A 16,393-nucleotide genomic window follows, 5' to 3' on the forward strand; every position below is an offset into this window, starting at 1 on the left:
GAGAATCAACATTGCAAGAGGAAAAAAAGGAAATAAGTAAAAAAAGGCGACATAAATTAAAATTACAAAAATTTGTATGAACAGGTTTTAAATACAAAAGGTTTTAAAACAAATACTTAAATAGTTATAGTCATTGTAGAGTTTTGTAGCCACTTAAATTCTAAATAGAATTTTTTATACAACTGGGTTGACAGCTCTGGCTCTGTTCTTGGTCCGCGGTGTATTACTACTATTTTTACCACGCTTTTATTAGCTTTTTATTAGAGTTATAAAAACATAGTAAAAAGTTATGAAAATATAGTAAATTGTGTTCATCGATTTATTAGACGTTCTCACGTCAAAAAATTGCAAGGATACTTTTTGTCCCGACATTCTCACGATATTGGAATTCACGCGGAAGACTACCGCGAGACGCAACAAGTAATAATCGTTTTACAGATGTCACGATCCGATTAGTTCAACGAGAAATCACTCTTGTATATTTTATTAACCGACTTCCAAAAAAGGAGGAGGTTCTCAATTCGACTGTATTTTTTTTTATGTATGTTACATCAGAACTTTTGACCGGGTAGACCGATTTCGACAAATTTTGTTTTAATCGAAAGGTGGTGTGTGCCAATTGGTCCCATTTAAATTTATTTGAGATCTAACAACTACTTTTCGAGTTATATCTAATAACGCGTTTTTACTTGACGCTTTTTTCGTCGACCTACGTTGTATTATACCGCATAACTTTCTACTGGATGTACCGATTTTGATACTCACAATACAAGCTTTCGATTAAAACAAGAATCATCAAAATCGGTATACCCATTGAAAAGTTATGCGGTGTAATACAACGTAGATCGACGAAAAAATATTCAAACGAACACACATTATTAGATATAATTTGAAAAGTTCTTGTTCGATATCAATTAAATTAAAATGGGACCACATGACGTGCACCACAGTTCGATTAAAAAAATGACATCGAAATCAGACCACCCAGTAAAAAGTTCTGAGGTAGCAAACATAAAAAAATACAGTCGAATTGGGAACTTCGTCCTTTTTTGGAAGTACGTTAACAACATAATTGTGTTTGCTCGCAAACGAAAAAAAAAAACCGACTTCAATTACATCGACGAGTAATAACAACGTAGTTCGACGAAAAAATAGTCAAGTAACTACGCGTTATCAAAGATTACTCAAAAAGTAGTTATCAGATCTCAATAAAATCTATATGTGACCACATGACAAACATTAGCTTTCGATTAAATTAAAAATCATTAAAATTGGTACACCTAGTAAAAAGTTATTGCGGATTTTCGAGAGTTTCCCTCGATTTCTCTGGGATCCCATCATCAGATCCTGGTTTCCTTATCATGGTACTAAACTAGGAACATCTCTTTTTCAACAAAAAAAGAATCATCAAAATCGGTACATCCAGTAGAAAGTTATGCGGTATAATACAACGTAGGTCGACGAAAAAAGCGTCAAGTAAAAACGCATTATTAGATATAACTCGAAAGGTAGTTGTTAAATCTCAAATAAATTTAAATGGGACCAATTGACACACACCACCTTTCGATAAAAAAAAATTCTGATGTAACATACATAAAAAAAACAGTCGAATTGAGAACCTCCTCCTTTTTTGGAAGTCGGTTAAAAACCGACAACCTGAAGTTAGCTAGTCAACGAAGAAGAAGTTAGCAACGTGAAGTTAACTAGCCAATGAAGTATACCTATTTAGCAAATGTGCTTAACGGTTGAAATAATGATAGATCTTCAATATCTCCACCGACACTTTATTAAAGAATAATAATAACTAGTAAGCGCCCAGTGGTCGAAATTCGACCATAATGATGATAAATTTAAATGAAATAAAACCAAAAAATTATAAAAATAAAGAACCTTTTTTTAAATTTTTTCAATTCGACTACTGACTTTGACAATTAACAGAAGAGTGTAATATGCTTTAATATTTTTTATGCATAATTTTAATCAAATATTAGCATTCTGCACTCCTTCACTATATAAACTATAAGTGTACGAAATTTCATACTCTACTCTCCGCGCAATATTGTTAAAAGAGGTACAAAGGTTTTGCTTGACGTATTAATATATATATTTAAAGAAAATATAAAATACAATGTTCACATAGCAAAACAATTTACTTTTAAAATATTTTTCTCACGGTCGTATTGTTCTTAAATTAATAAAAACGAAAATATCATCCATGGGAATAAATTCAATGATAATTATTTATTTATATAGTAATCTACGAAATCAAGAACAACGTTATTCGTGTAAGCTTCAAAAGTATTTTTGGATCGTCACTTTGCAAATTATATTTATATTCGTTTTTAATAAATTAACGATATACGTACCGCCATATATTTATAAGAATATATTAATATATATTAATATATTCTTGTATTCAAACCTTATTCTGACAATAACGAACAGAAAAAAACTGCGGAAGTTAGAGACAAACATACATTTCATATAAATTTGCAGAGAAGAAACGACAAGAAACTCCGCAGTTACTCTAAGTTAAGTAACCGCAGTTACTTTAACATACAATATAGGTACCCATGTTAAAAAATTCTCGAAGAATGATAGGTTATATCGTAAAAAGGTAAGACTAATATGTACTATAGTGACTCACAAGAGTGATGGTAAAGACAGTAACATACAGTTGAATGGCCAACAGAAAACTAACAATACAAAGATCATAACAGAGCACAAATTATTGCTTGTTCTCTAATATAAAAAAAATACAAACAATGCGTCTAACTAAGGATAACTCCTTCTTTCCTAGATTTAACTGAGGTAGGGCACAGCAGGAATTTCCTGCTCAAAATATGGAGCAGCCCGTCTGGGGTCGTACCTCGACCTTACAGAAAACCACAGCTAAATAATACTGTTTTCAAGCAGTATTGTGTTCCTGTTGGTGAGTAAGGTGAACAGAGCTCCTGGGGGGGATTGGGGATTGGGTCGGTAACGCGCTTGCGATGCTTCTGGTGTTGCAGGTGTCTATAAGCTACGGTAATCTCTTACTATCAGGTGAGCCGTATGCTTGTTTGCCGAACTAGGGATATAAAAAAAAAACAAAAACTTCAGATCTCAGATCCTGAGCTTTTGAATGCAAAAATAAATCACCAATATATGTACATCCAGTAAAAAGTTATGAGGTAACACACAACTTTTAACTCCAAATTAGCAATCATAGTAGCAAACACAATTTTAAAGTCCTGGAGTGGAAACCGCGTCTTGGCAAACGCAGTGTGGGATGTCCTACGGCCCGTTGGACTGACGATCTACGTAAGATTGCCGGTGTGGACTGGATGAAGATGCGGAAAACCGGGATGTCTGGCGCGAACTTGGGGAGGCCTGTGTCCAGTAGTGGACTGCGATAGGCGGAAATGATGATGATAATGTGATAAAAATAAAGAGTAGATCAAGTGAGTGAGACTTTTAAAAGACGACTTATAGAAGCAGGTTCGGAAAAGTATCAGTAAATAAACTATTGCTTCAGCTTCGAAATAAGATAGGCTTCAATAGGCTCATGACCACAAAACTTTCCACACAAAAGGTTTTTTTCCATAAAAGTAGGGCAGAGCAGGATATATCCTGTCCAAAGTCTGGAGAAGTACGATTGAAGAAGTACCTTAACCTTACAGAAAATTGCAGCTAAGTAATATTGTTTACAAGTAATTCTGTGTTTTAGTTTTTCGAAAATTATGTTACTGTTAGCACTACTGGCCTTTACAACGGAACCAATGAGCCGAGTGCTGAAGACACCAGCTGCGAAAGAAGAATAGGAAGCCTTTAAGAGGGCTCAGGAAGGAAGTAGTACTGTGTTTCTACGTTAAGTTACGTAGTCGGAGCTCCAGTCAGGTTAGAAGTGGGGTTGGCAACATATTTGGGATGTCTCTCTATGGACTGATGTTTTGCAACTGGCATTTGCAAGAAATAGCATAACAGTCAGCAGAATAAAAAATAATAGTCGTTTTTATTAAAACTAACAGTTAATAGTGTCAATATAATTTAATTTTAGTACAAGTAATATCAATGTACTTGTAAAGTTACAACGTAACTAGCAAGTGGACTGTAAGTGTTTGAAATAAATAAAGATTATATGTTATATTATAATAATAATTTGGTAAATCTTACCTGTAGCTCCGGTAATTAAAATATTTTTTCCATTATAAAACTCCTGGACTACGGACATTTTATGAGTTTTATTCATGTTAAGGTCAACACTATTTTCACTATTGTTGCATTCATTATAATAGTTCTTATTATTATCGATATTTTTCGACCCGTCACTAAAGTTTCGGTCCGATTTTGTTACGAAACTCTCACTCCCGATGCCATCGTCGACAGCAGCCATGTTTCTTAAATTTTTAATTATTCTTCTTTCGATTTGTTTATGTCATGTCTGAAATAAAAATATATGTTATTTAAAATATACAGAATTCGACTTTAAAGACTTATTTAATTCTCCTTGTTACAAAGTGATTACAACAATCGATTAAAAGTCAAAAAAGGAAAATAAATTAAAACAAAATCTTATTTATTTATTTATTTATTATAATAATTAAAATATTAATAATTCAATAGCAATATTGATTTATCACATGAGTTAACGACGTTTTTGGTGCGAACTTGTGGAGCCCTATGTCCAGCAGTGGACTGCGATAGGCTGAAATGTTGATGATGATTATGATGATGATGATGATTTATTTATCTCTTCTCCTACACAGAGAAAGAGGCCAACGCCCGGATGTTATATATGCTAAATAAGTCAATCAATCTTTATTTAATAATTATATATTTTTTAGTATTTGACAGATAACCTAAATGTAATATACTAATCTAACCTAGTGAATTCTGGTACTGAGATATTACCCCTTACCCAAAGAAAGTAATAAAAAAAACATTAAACATTAACATTTAACATTTAAAAAAGATAAAAAAACCGAAAAAAAAAAAATATGAAAATGTATTTAAACTCAATCCCTGCTTAGTTAAATTTCTCCGATAAAAATCTGAAAATTATTTTATTTTACTAAATTTCATTTTAGTAATTTAAATAACTTAAATTTGTGGGGATGAGTAAAAACTATTTAATTGATGATTGAAAATTTATACAAGATAATTAAAATTTTTATCAGAAAATAAAAGAATATTATATTTATATAAAATGTATATACACAGTGTCACCAAGCGGATTCCTTGCACCGTCCGCGTCGAAGACTCGAAGAGCACAAACTACGACTCGCAATATTATGGAAAATATAAATAATACGTAAATTTATTTACTTGTTTTAAAATATAAAATCGGTTATCTGTTGGGATGCGAAGCTAATGCTATCATTATGCAATACATTAAAAAAACACCTACAATTTTATTATTATTAACTGACTTGACTTCAAAAAAAGGAGGAGGTTACTCAATTCGACCGTATATATATGTTTTTTAATGTATGTTCGGGGATAACTCCGTCGTTAATGAAACGATTTTGATAATTCTTTTTTGTCTTCATGATAAGCACGAGACGGGAGCATTATAAAAGGAGAAGAATGTGTGTTAAAGAAATGGAAAGAGTATTTTGAAAGTTTGTTCGAAAGAGAGGAAGTGCAGGTACAACATACGGCACCTTCCATGGAAGAGAGTATATAATTATATATTCTTTATTGCACTAAGTAAATTTTATAATACTCATAATAATATAGGAACTTGGCAAGGGCGATTTTATCTCTAAAAGTGATCTCTTCCAGTCAACCCATGGCAATGAGTAATAATGTGAAACGCGGGGTTAAATAGTGCAGGAATAGAATTATAATAATAAAAAAATATATAAAAACAAAATAATATATATGGTGGTATAAATGGTGATGAAAGTGAGATGTACCTTTTACTTGTATTCGGTAAAGTATTTTAAAGACTAATAATAGCCACACTTCCTTGGCATATAAAACAAATGATATCGAAACAACAGTCTGGTTTCTTCAGGGCTCGATCCACAACAACCAACCTTGCTTCATTTGTGACCTTTTTGACCGATTCAGTTGATTCTAATGTTCCAGTTGACACAATTTATACAGACGTAAGCGAAGCATTCGATACCGTGGACCACGATATTCTTCTTGACAAGCTTCAACAACCTTTGGTATAGCAGGTAACTTGTTGGAATGGTTTCGCTCGTATCTGATCAATCGGAGTTCCAGGGTAGTTGTCAGTGGATACTCGTCTCAAACATTTTAACCCAATCAGGTGTCCCCCAAGGATCAGTTCTGGGGCCTATTTTATTTAATATATTTGTGAACGATATTGTAGGAATATTTAAACACAGCAAATGTTTTCTTTACGTCGACGATCTCAAAATTGCAAAACAAATAAAAAACCAACATGACACTATCCGACAAGATAGGACCTTATCCTAACCGACAAGAGGACTTACACCGCTTAGTCGACTGGTGTGAGAGAAACGGTTTGAAACTGAACATCGATAAATGCAAATATATACGATTCTCACGTGGAACTTACCCGAACTCGCAGTCTAATACTATCAATAATGAGACTTCAATTGCTATCAAAGACTTGGGAGTTAGTTTGGATAGTAAAATAAGATTCCTCACACACCAATGTGAATCCATCTGTCAATACAGAATAACAACTAAGGCGTTCAAATGCTGGATTTTGTAATAAGGAACAGTAAAGATTTTAAAAAACCGCAGACAAGATTAGCCTTTATACGGCCCTGGTTCGATCTGGTCTGGAGTACTGTGCTCAGATCTGGTCACCACATTACGAGGTACATATTAAGCGTATTGAAAGGGTCCAAAAGCGTTTTCTATGGCACCTTTCTTATCAGCGTAATAAAGTAAAACAGTTACCGACATATCATAGTCGTTTACAACATTTTAAACTTAATAGTTTGTTCGATCGGAGACATTTATTGAATCAGGTTTTGCTGTATAGATTGATTAACGGTATGTTAGACAGCCCCGATCTTGTAGAAAAAATATATATATAAATGCGCCCACTAGATTTCCCCGTGCAAGTAAATACGTTCCATTTTCGATTCAACGTTCAAAAACAAAATTAGGTCAGAACGCTACCATGAATAGATTATTTGAACAGTTTAACCGAATAACACCTATAATTAAGGCAACACTTATACTTAATATTGTAAAAATTTATTCTTTTTCTGTTCTTGTTAGTGTATGTCTTGTTAGTGTTAATGTTATATAAATAAATAAAAAAAAAAAAAAATAAAAAAAAAAAATAACAAAAAACAACGAAATTGATGTGGATATTTTTTCAGACAGTCTCCAAAAATTTAAAAATAAACTTATTGCAAGCTTTACTTCTCTATCTTGACATTAAACTCATCACCATGTCTTTCAATATCGATCATGTTCTGTATGTTTTTCATGAGATGTATGAGTGTGTATATTTCTTCTCTCTTTAAAAAAAATATAGTTAACGTTAAGTTGTTATTGTTTATAGATAAATTGTATTTTTTTCTTTCTATCTTTTTGTAAATTTTAATTTATATAAGAATTAGTTATTGGGAGTTTTTAGGTTTTTGTTTTTTACATTTATATAAATTTAAAATAAATAAAATATTTACTACTTAGATGGAACTGTCCTTAACCACGCCGTGGCAACTTGTAAATAAAATAACACTCAGCAAATTATTGTAAACATTTTTTTTTAAATCTGTATTAGTGTATGTTTTGTAAGTTCTCCTAAAAAAATAAATAAATAAAACAAATAAATAGATAAGCATGGATGAAATAGTGAAAGCGATGAAAAGTATGAGATTAGGTAAGGTTGCAGGGTATTATAGGCTTACCGTCGAAATGCTGAAGGCTGGACATGGCATAGTGGTTAGCCAGCTGTACCACCTTTTCAATTTGTGCTGGCGAAATGAACAAGTACCGGGAGATTAGTGAAAAGCCGTAATCGTCCCATTGTACAAGGGAAAAGGGTCATCAAAGGGGAATCGGGTCTTTTCTTTGCGGTGCATAGCCGAAAAGTGTTTGGCCAAAAACAAAAAAGGTAAAGCTTTAGATTAGGAAAAACCGAATTTCGGGACCGTGGAGGAAAGGAGGGAGGGGGAACGCCACCCCTGGTACCACTGTCACACCTCAGAACCCCGTGGTTATGGAGATATCCATGGTTAAAGTTTTGAGGTTAGAAGAAGAATTTCGTAGCTTTCACACGTTATTTTCACATTTCACACGCGTTTTTTCAAATTAATCTTTCCACCTTTAAAGTTAGAGGAACGCTTGGCTGCGGCGCTCCGCGCCTCCGCGGCATAAAAAAACCACTCTAGGGGTAGGACAGACCAAGACCACGTGGACAGAGGGGTGCTCCGATTCGTTTTTGGGTATTTTTCGAATTTCTAAACCTATATTCTAGCACGCAATGTTACTAATTTTATTAGAATATTATGTCTGACGCGTTATTTTGTTTAAAAGTGTCGATTTGTCACACAATGCAAACAGTACGAGCTCAAAGGTATTATAATAGCTTTAAATTCTTCTTCTAACCTCAAAACTTTAACCATGGATATCTCAATAACCATGGGGTTTTGAGGTGTGACAGTGTTACCTTGTATAGATTCCCCTACACCCTCCGCCCTCCACACCCAAAAACCCCATAATTCGGTTTTTCTAATTCGGTTTTTCCTAGTCTAGATCTTAGCCACAAAAAAGTCTATTGCGCGTTTGTGAGGTGAGGTGAATGAGTTTTTGCATCTGGGTTCAAAGTTTACAAGAGATGGAAAGTGTGAGAGTGATATTGAAAGAAGAGTGAATGCAGGAAACAAGGTGAATGGAGCTTTGCACTCCTTTATGAGCAGTCGGAAGGTATCTAAGTAGGCTCGTTTGGCTGTGCATGAGGGGGTGTTGGTTCCGACACTCATGTACGGAAGTGAAAGTTAGGTATGGTAGAAGAAACATGAAAGCAGAATAAATGCAGTTGAGATGAGAGCGCTAATAAGTATGATAAGAGTTAAAATGAGTGACAGGATAAGAAATAGTGAGATAAGGAAGCGTTGTGGTCTGAAAGCAGATGTAGTGACAAAAATTGAGAAAGGTATGCTCAGATGGTTTGGTCATGTCGAGAGAATGAGTGAAGAACGATTGACGAAAAAAGTGTAAAGGCGAGTGTGGATGGAAGAGTTGGAAGGTGATCTAGGTGGACGTTCCGAGACTAAATAAGGAATAATAAAAGTGGACGAAGCGAAAGAAGTGTGTAAGGATCGTAGCAAGTGGAAAGAAGTGGTCTCTGCCTACCCCTACGGCAAAGAGGCGTGATTATATGTATGTATGTATGTATAAGCACCATACTTAATGTACACTTACATTTTCAGAAATTTTCTTTTTTTTTTCTTTCTGTCAGATTCAGCCAGAATTGATCAAGGAATTCTCGAGCTTAGCATTTAGCACATATTTATTGACTCATTGTTAAGCAACTTCAAAAAATGGAGGTTTATCTAACGAATACTTTTTAAGTTATAAAGAGGATTTAATTGATTTTTTTTCTTGTAAGTCAATGTAGATAGTACATTATAAGTATTTTAAAACTACACTGTCATTATGAACACTTTTAATTCTACGGCACTTACCGCAATTTATATTTTGTAGTTTCCGACAGTGGCGTCTGCAACGTCGCCGAAATATCGGGTTTCAAAATAACAGTCACGGTAAGTCACGTAAAAAAATAAAAATAATCAAAACTACCCTCCTTGTATCTTATTGTACATTTAAGTCGTTTCATTTTTTCTTTGCGAGTAAACGTAATTATAACGTAGATATAAATAGTAAAACTATATTTTTTTACTATAAAATGAACATCATTCAAATTGTATAAATTTAATCAAGATATGACCTAAATCCTTCTACCGTAGCGCATCTGTCCGCATTAAGAAGCAACACTGCCGATGTTGGAATGCTGCCACGTTGCAGTAAAATCAATGACGCTCGGACACTTTTTCAATTGGTCTTTTGTCTTGTTTAAAGTTATGACGATGGGGATGATAGGGACATGTATCCCATATTTCCATATATAATAATAATTGTTTTTACTTCATAAAATTAATGTTAAAAATGCAAAATAAAAACTATGTTTAGTATTTTTTCCGAATAAATAAGGAAAAAAAATAGATTACAAGTTTAGGTATCTTTTCCTATATCTATTTTCAAGGATTTTTAACCATCTGGCATGTCGCCCCCATCATATTCTAAGTTATTTTATATAACAAATTAAATTATAAATAAAAATAGTTAAAAATCATTGGCAAAAAGACAACATACAAGATTGTTACAAGATATATTATGGTTACAATATGATAACCATATGCGAATACCTGTAAATGGCCTAGTCGAAATGTACAATTTGTACTCATTTAATGTCTTATGTGCTGTTGGTGTTCCAAATAAAATAAAATAAAATAAAAAATATAAGCGTATGACAGGAGCAAAATCTAATTAACCTAAAGACATGCTTACAGCCTTAAGTTTTGGTAAGACTTCTGTTATGTTTTATATTGTAAGTCTCAAAGTCTAGGAATTTGTACTTATAGGTCTCCCCAACGGGTTGGTTTCTAATAAAATATTTTTTTTTATAAGATGTTATACCTAGGGCTTGTGATATCGTTAAAAATTCGGTAACGTTAATTTGCCAAGGTCAGCATAACGTTATTTTTGGAGTAACGATAGTTTAGATAACGGTATTTTTTTAACATTTTATCGTTATATTTTTTACCGGTAAAAACTCATTTATCGTTATTTTTAACGTTACTTATTTATATACCGTTACTATTAATTGCTACTGTTAACGTTATAGGTAACGAAATTATTACGCTCGTACAATGTATGAAAGAGACAGATAAGATTTGTAATTTTCTTTATTAGTTTTTGAATTATTACAGAATACGCCCTGTTTGTTTAGTGTGCACATATCTACCTATGTGATCTATTTTTAAAACAATGATGGAATATGAAATAAGCCGTTCGTTGTGTATTATTATTTTTAACAAACTTGAAAAATAGAAGATATTCTCAATTCAATTGAATTTTTTGTAATGTGTGTTACGTCATAATTTATTTTTACTAGTGTGTGTGTATGTGTGTGTGGGTCTTCCTGACAGGCCCGAGGGTCTATCTGGGTACGGGCCTCGAAATTGTCCTCTTTATTATTTTTACTAGGTAGACCGATTTCGATAATTCTTTTTTTAGTCAAAAGGTGGTGCTTATCATATAGTCCCATTTAAATTTGATTAAGCACTTTTCGAGTTATATCTAGTAATGCGTATTTTACTATGTTTTCGTCTATAAACGTTATTTTATTCGTCGATGTAGTTGAAGTTGGTTTTTTCTTTCGTTTGCAAGTAAACACAATTTTATTTATTTTATTTCAAAATCTTTGAATCAGCTGTTTTTATTACCAATTGAATTCTAGTACTACCAATAATCTATTGATGAAAATATGATACAAGTAGTTTTTCTCATTAGGTGTTCTATCCTATATTCGGTCCCGTCAAATACGTTTGCAATTATATGGGGAAGGGGATTATATGGACATGGGAGGGGGGGAGGGGTCGCAATCGCAGAAGTAGAATAGCACCCGCTGATAGCATCCTATACACTAAAATATGTATTTAATTAAATAAATAGAGATACCTATACTTTCGAAATAAAAATATTCTAGGAGGATGGGTGGGCTGTGGTTTGCTAGGGGATCATTGAACGTGTGACTAAGCGTGACAAAGGGGAGGGAGGGTTCCCAAATGATACAAATTTGCGTGATATATTTTATGTTAAAATTAATAAAATTAATTAATTAACTAACAAGAAGGTTTTTCAGCTTTGCACGGGTACCTAGCTACCTAGTATAATAATAATATTATTTAACTCAGCAACAGCGGATGGCGGCGCGTCGTCGGTATCTGACCCGTCATCTATTCAAATAAATAAAATTGGAGTGTCTGTTTGTAATATTAAAATAACCTATTTTTACAAAATGGGCGTAAACACGGTACAAATACTAAAATACCATTTTTCGCAATTTATGCCGCTCTGTCTGTCTGTCTGTTTGTTCCGGCAAATCTCTGAAACGGCTGAGCAGATAGCTGATGTAATAAGGAGTAACTTAGGCTACTTATATTTTAGAAATTTATTTCTTTTGTAATTCTGTGAACTAAACAATAATTTTTTATAAGTTCCACGCGGACGAAGTCGCGGGCACTGCTAATTGAATAATATTTTCGCGTGCTTTTTTTTAGTCTATTTAAATTAATTGAGCGCTGACTTTTCAGCTACTTACCTATTTGTTCAAACTTATACACACAAACGTATATCCCACCAAAACATTTTCATGTAAAATGTTGCCAAGACGAGATCATATGGCTCGCACTGTCAAAAAGTTATCAGATTTCATGTAGAGCCAAGCTTCTAACTCTACACGCCCTAACTCTACAAGCCCTAACTTCACAAACTCTACACCTTAGTCAAAATATGTGGCTTGGCCGTTTCGTTACTACCGGCTGCCGATGTTGTAGATGACATGTATTTTGATGATATTTATTTTGTCTTTTTATTTTTATTTGTATTATATGTATATCAATTATTCTACTTCTTTTTATTTTTTCTTTAATAGAACTATTGTATAACAGACAAGTAATAAACAGTGAATAAATTTTTCACCTTACGCCCACGTGACGGTAGCGAAACGGCCAAGCATTGCTTTTGAAAGTTCAATGATTATTTTTTGTATAAACTTATAAAGTCTGATCGTCTCTTATTGAATATCATATATACGAGTATTAATACCTCCGCTAAGGTTTAAGATGTTTGCCTCCCTTTTTAGGAAAAAACCTTAAAATTATTCCACATAAATTATATATCATTTCATTATAACTAATTGCTTGCTCTACTGACATCAACAACTAAATACTTATTACTGCTTTTGTTTTTGGAAATTAATTAATTATTAAAATTATATAGGTATATGACGACTTTAATTTTGAAACAGCGTCAACATGACTGGCGCGATGGCGCGGGCGGTCCGTAATTTTTAACCGACTTCCAAAAAAGGAGGAGGTTCTCAATTCGACTGTATTTTTTTTATGTATGTTACATCTGAACTTTTTACCGTGTGGACCGATTTCGACAAATTTTTTTTTTAATCGAAAGGTGGTATGTGTCAATTGGTCCCATTTAAATTTATTTGAGATCTAACAACTGCTTTTCGAGTTATATCTAATAATGCGTTTTTATTTGACGCCTTTTTCGTCGACCTACGTTGTATTACAACGCATAACTTTCTACTGGATATACCGATTTTGATAATTCTTTTTTTGTTGAAAAGGAGAAATCCCTAGTTTAGTACCACGATAAGGAAACCAAAATCTGATGATAGGATCCCAGAGAAATCGAGGGAAACTCTTGAAAATCCGCAATAACTTTTTATTGGGTGTACCGATTTTGATAATTCTTCTTTTGTTGGAAAGAAGATATTCCTTGTTTAGTACCATGACAAAGAAACCAGGATCTGATGATGGGATCCCAGAGAAATCGAGGGAAACTCTTGAAAATCCGCAATAACTTTTTACTGGGTGTACCGATTTTAATAATTTTTAATTTAATCGAAAGCTGATGTTTGTCATGTGGTCACATATAAATTTTATTGAGATCTGATAACTACTTTTGGAGTAATCTTTGATAACGCGTAGTTACTTGACTATTTTTTCGTCGATCTACGTTGTATAACTCGTCGATGTAATTGAAGTCGGTTTTTTTCGTTTCCGAGCACAACTTCCGAACACAATTATTTATTGTTCAATTTCAAACCAACTCACGTATAATAATACTTTTTTTGTAATTTTGTAAAGTGATAATTATTATACTTATTTAGTGCGAATTATTCGCACGGGTATAGCTAGAAAAGGGTATAATAGTAAAACGATAAAATTTACGAGGTGACTGTAGGTACTCGAACCGAAGCAGAAATTAATATAACCAAGAGCGGATCCAGCTTAGGGGGTGTCACATAGTCGTGGTCGAGTCACAAGAAGTTATAATTTAATTATTAATTTTAATAATAATAGATACACGTAAAAAGTTGATATTTTATTAATGTAGGTAAGTACTGTACTTAAAAATATCTATATTGTGAAAAAATATATAAAAATAGGTATTATGCTTAACAATTTTAATTAGTTCTCCACCTAGGTCCTGGACCCAGCCCTGGATCCGCCCTTGTATATAACCTTGCAATTGCAAAAGGAGGAAATATTTTAGAAGATATCCCGGAAAACAGCTTATGTAAATTTCTAAATGACAGTAATTGAATCTTATTGTCACAGCTATGAAAAAATAAATAAAACAGTTAGATTTTAGTTGTTTTATTTTTTAATAAACACATAAATATGTTAATATTATATACATACATAAAGAAATTAACAAGCTAAATCTAAAATATTTAATATAAATATATCTTAATATATGATTTGGATAAATTATCTATATCTGATGATGATGATGATGATGACTGATGATATAATTTGGATATATTATTATTAATATATCCGCCAACCCGCAGTGGAGCAGCGTGGTGGATTAAGCTCCAATCCTTCTCGTACGTGGAGAAAGAGGGCTATGCCTAGCAGTGGGATAATACAGGCTGAATGCATGCATGCGACATGCGAATGCATGTAAATATAGTAAATAACTAATAAATTTACCTGTAAATATTATTTTGCTTAGTAACGCTTTGTTTTAACGGCAAATTAATTTATTTCGGTCTTTTTTATTTGTCTTAATTTTGATTAAGTTTGTTTGTTTTGATGTTTAAGTCTAATTTTAATTTTATGTTATATAATCTATTATATTTTAGTTTTAATTATTTTGTTTGATATTTGTTTTTCAAATTATGAAAATTTAATTATATTATGTATTTAATGGCTGAATTTTAAATTAATGTCATTTAATTTGTTTTGTTTAATTCATGACAAATTGTTGGTTTTACAAATTAATTCAAATTGATGTATCTCGTCTGGGCTTAGTTTAGTTTAAGTTCATTTTATGAATTACTGGCGACCAGCCCCGGCTTCGATCAAAACAAAATATCAACAACAATAATTATCAACAACAAAAGATATGTACCTATTCTATTCAATTCTTTTTTTGAACTTAAATACTTAACCTTAAGCTAAGATTTTCGATACTTAAATATACTTGCCCTAATGATAAATTGCTTTAACTCTAAATTCAAACCAGAAGAAAAACAATTGATAAATTATGGTTTTAATCTAATTCTATCCAACTGAGTGACCGATCTTAGCTCGGTATTTTTAGTAAATCGTGTTTTTTTTTTTGGAAATCATATTTGAATACGAATTACATATTGATAAAATATGAATAATATTTTCCGATTTTACCGACATAATAATAAAAAATATGAACTGGTTATTTAAATAAAAAATCATGAGTGCAATTAGAAATAAAAAGAAAAAAATAATCGATCTCGGCGACATGGACATTTGAACCGCGGTATTCTCGGTCACTCCCGACCGGCCGACTTCCCACCGAGCTATTACAACTTTATTAATGACTAGCTTCTGCGCGCGACTTCGTCCGCGTAAACAGAAGCGTGCGCAACACTTGATCATTATTTTGCTATCTCCTGAGATACTCATTGAAATCTATTTTGTTTTAAATTAAATACTTGTGATGAATAACGTATTTATTTAGATAAGGATTAGTATCATGTTTATAAAAACATCTTCGCAAATAATGCATTATTTTAGAATAAACTTGGTCAGCATAAAAAGGGCGCGGTGCCGTAGGGCACGATGGGCGGGCGGGGGGTTTTTCTCCCCGCCCGCGGCGGGGACCACGCTAGGCGCTAGTTAGGCGATGGGTCGGGGGATTCGTCGTCCGGTCCGGTCCGGTCCCCCAGCCGGGGAGGGCGCGCTTCGTGTACGAGCGCGCCCTCCCCGGCTGCAAAGCACCTCGCTTTGCAACGCGGTGGGCCCGCAAGGGCAAGCGCCGGCGGGATTGCGAAAGAGCTCTGCGTCCTTGCACTTAGGCGCCTAGGCGGACACACGTGGCGGTTTTTATTCAGTAAGAGTCTGAATCTCTTCCGGAGCCCCGGCGACGGAGGGTGTCCATGAGGATTTTCCCCACGAGAAAAAAAAATGGTTAGCATAAAAAAGGTTATAGTGAGCTAACCTTAAAAGATAGATATATGCTGTCATTTCATGTCTTTTCAGAAGTTTTAAAGAGGATCAATTCTGTCATACATGATTTTTGCGAAACTTTAACTGTTTTCACAGCGCACGCAGCGGAAGCTTTCAAAAGGAAAAAAGAACCCCCGATTTTGAAACAT

General features: G+C 33.4%; 1 protein-coding gene and 1 long non-coding RNA gene across 2 annotated transcripts in view; both read right to left on the bottom strand.

Moving 5' to 3' along the window:
• LOC123668104 (fatty acyl-CoA reductase wat-like) overlaps positions 1-4,375 on the bottom strand; it is a 36,676-nt gene extending 32,301 nt beyond the window's left edge. Inside the window, exon 1 of the mRNA XM_045601897.1 lies at positions 4,156-4,375. Within this exon, the coding sequence (XP_045457853.1) occupies positions 4,156-4,375 (220 nt within the window). The remainder of the gene's footprint in view (positions 1-4,155) is intronic.
• Positions 4,376-4,390: 15 nt separating this feature from the next.
• LOC123668218 lies at positions 4,391-5,281 on the bottom strand. The gene is made up of 2 exons (XR_006745525.1): positions 5,199-5,281; positions 4,391-4,423 (listed from the first exon to the last, which is right to left on the bottom strand). It is a non-coding gene; the product is annotated as an uncharacterized LOC123668218 (long non-coding RNA).
• Positions 5,282-16,393: the final 11,112 nt, after the last annotated feature.

Source organism: Melitaea cinxia, chromosome 30 (genome assembly GCF_905220565.1).
Source record: "Melitaea cinxia chromosome 30, ilMelCinx1.1, whole genome shotgun sequence".
In the NCBI taxonomy this organism is placed as follows: Eukaryota; Metazoa; Arthropoda; class Insecta; order Lepidoptera; family Nymphalidae; genus Melitaea; species Melitaea cinxia.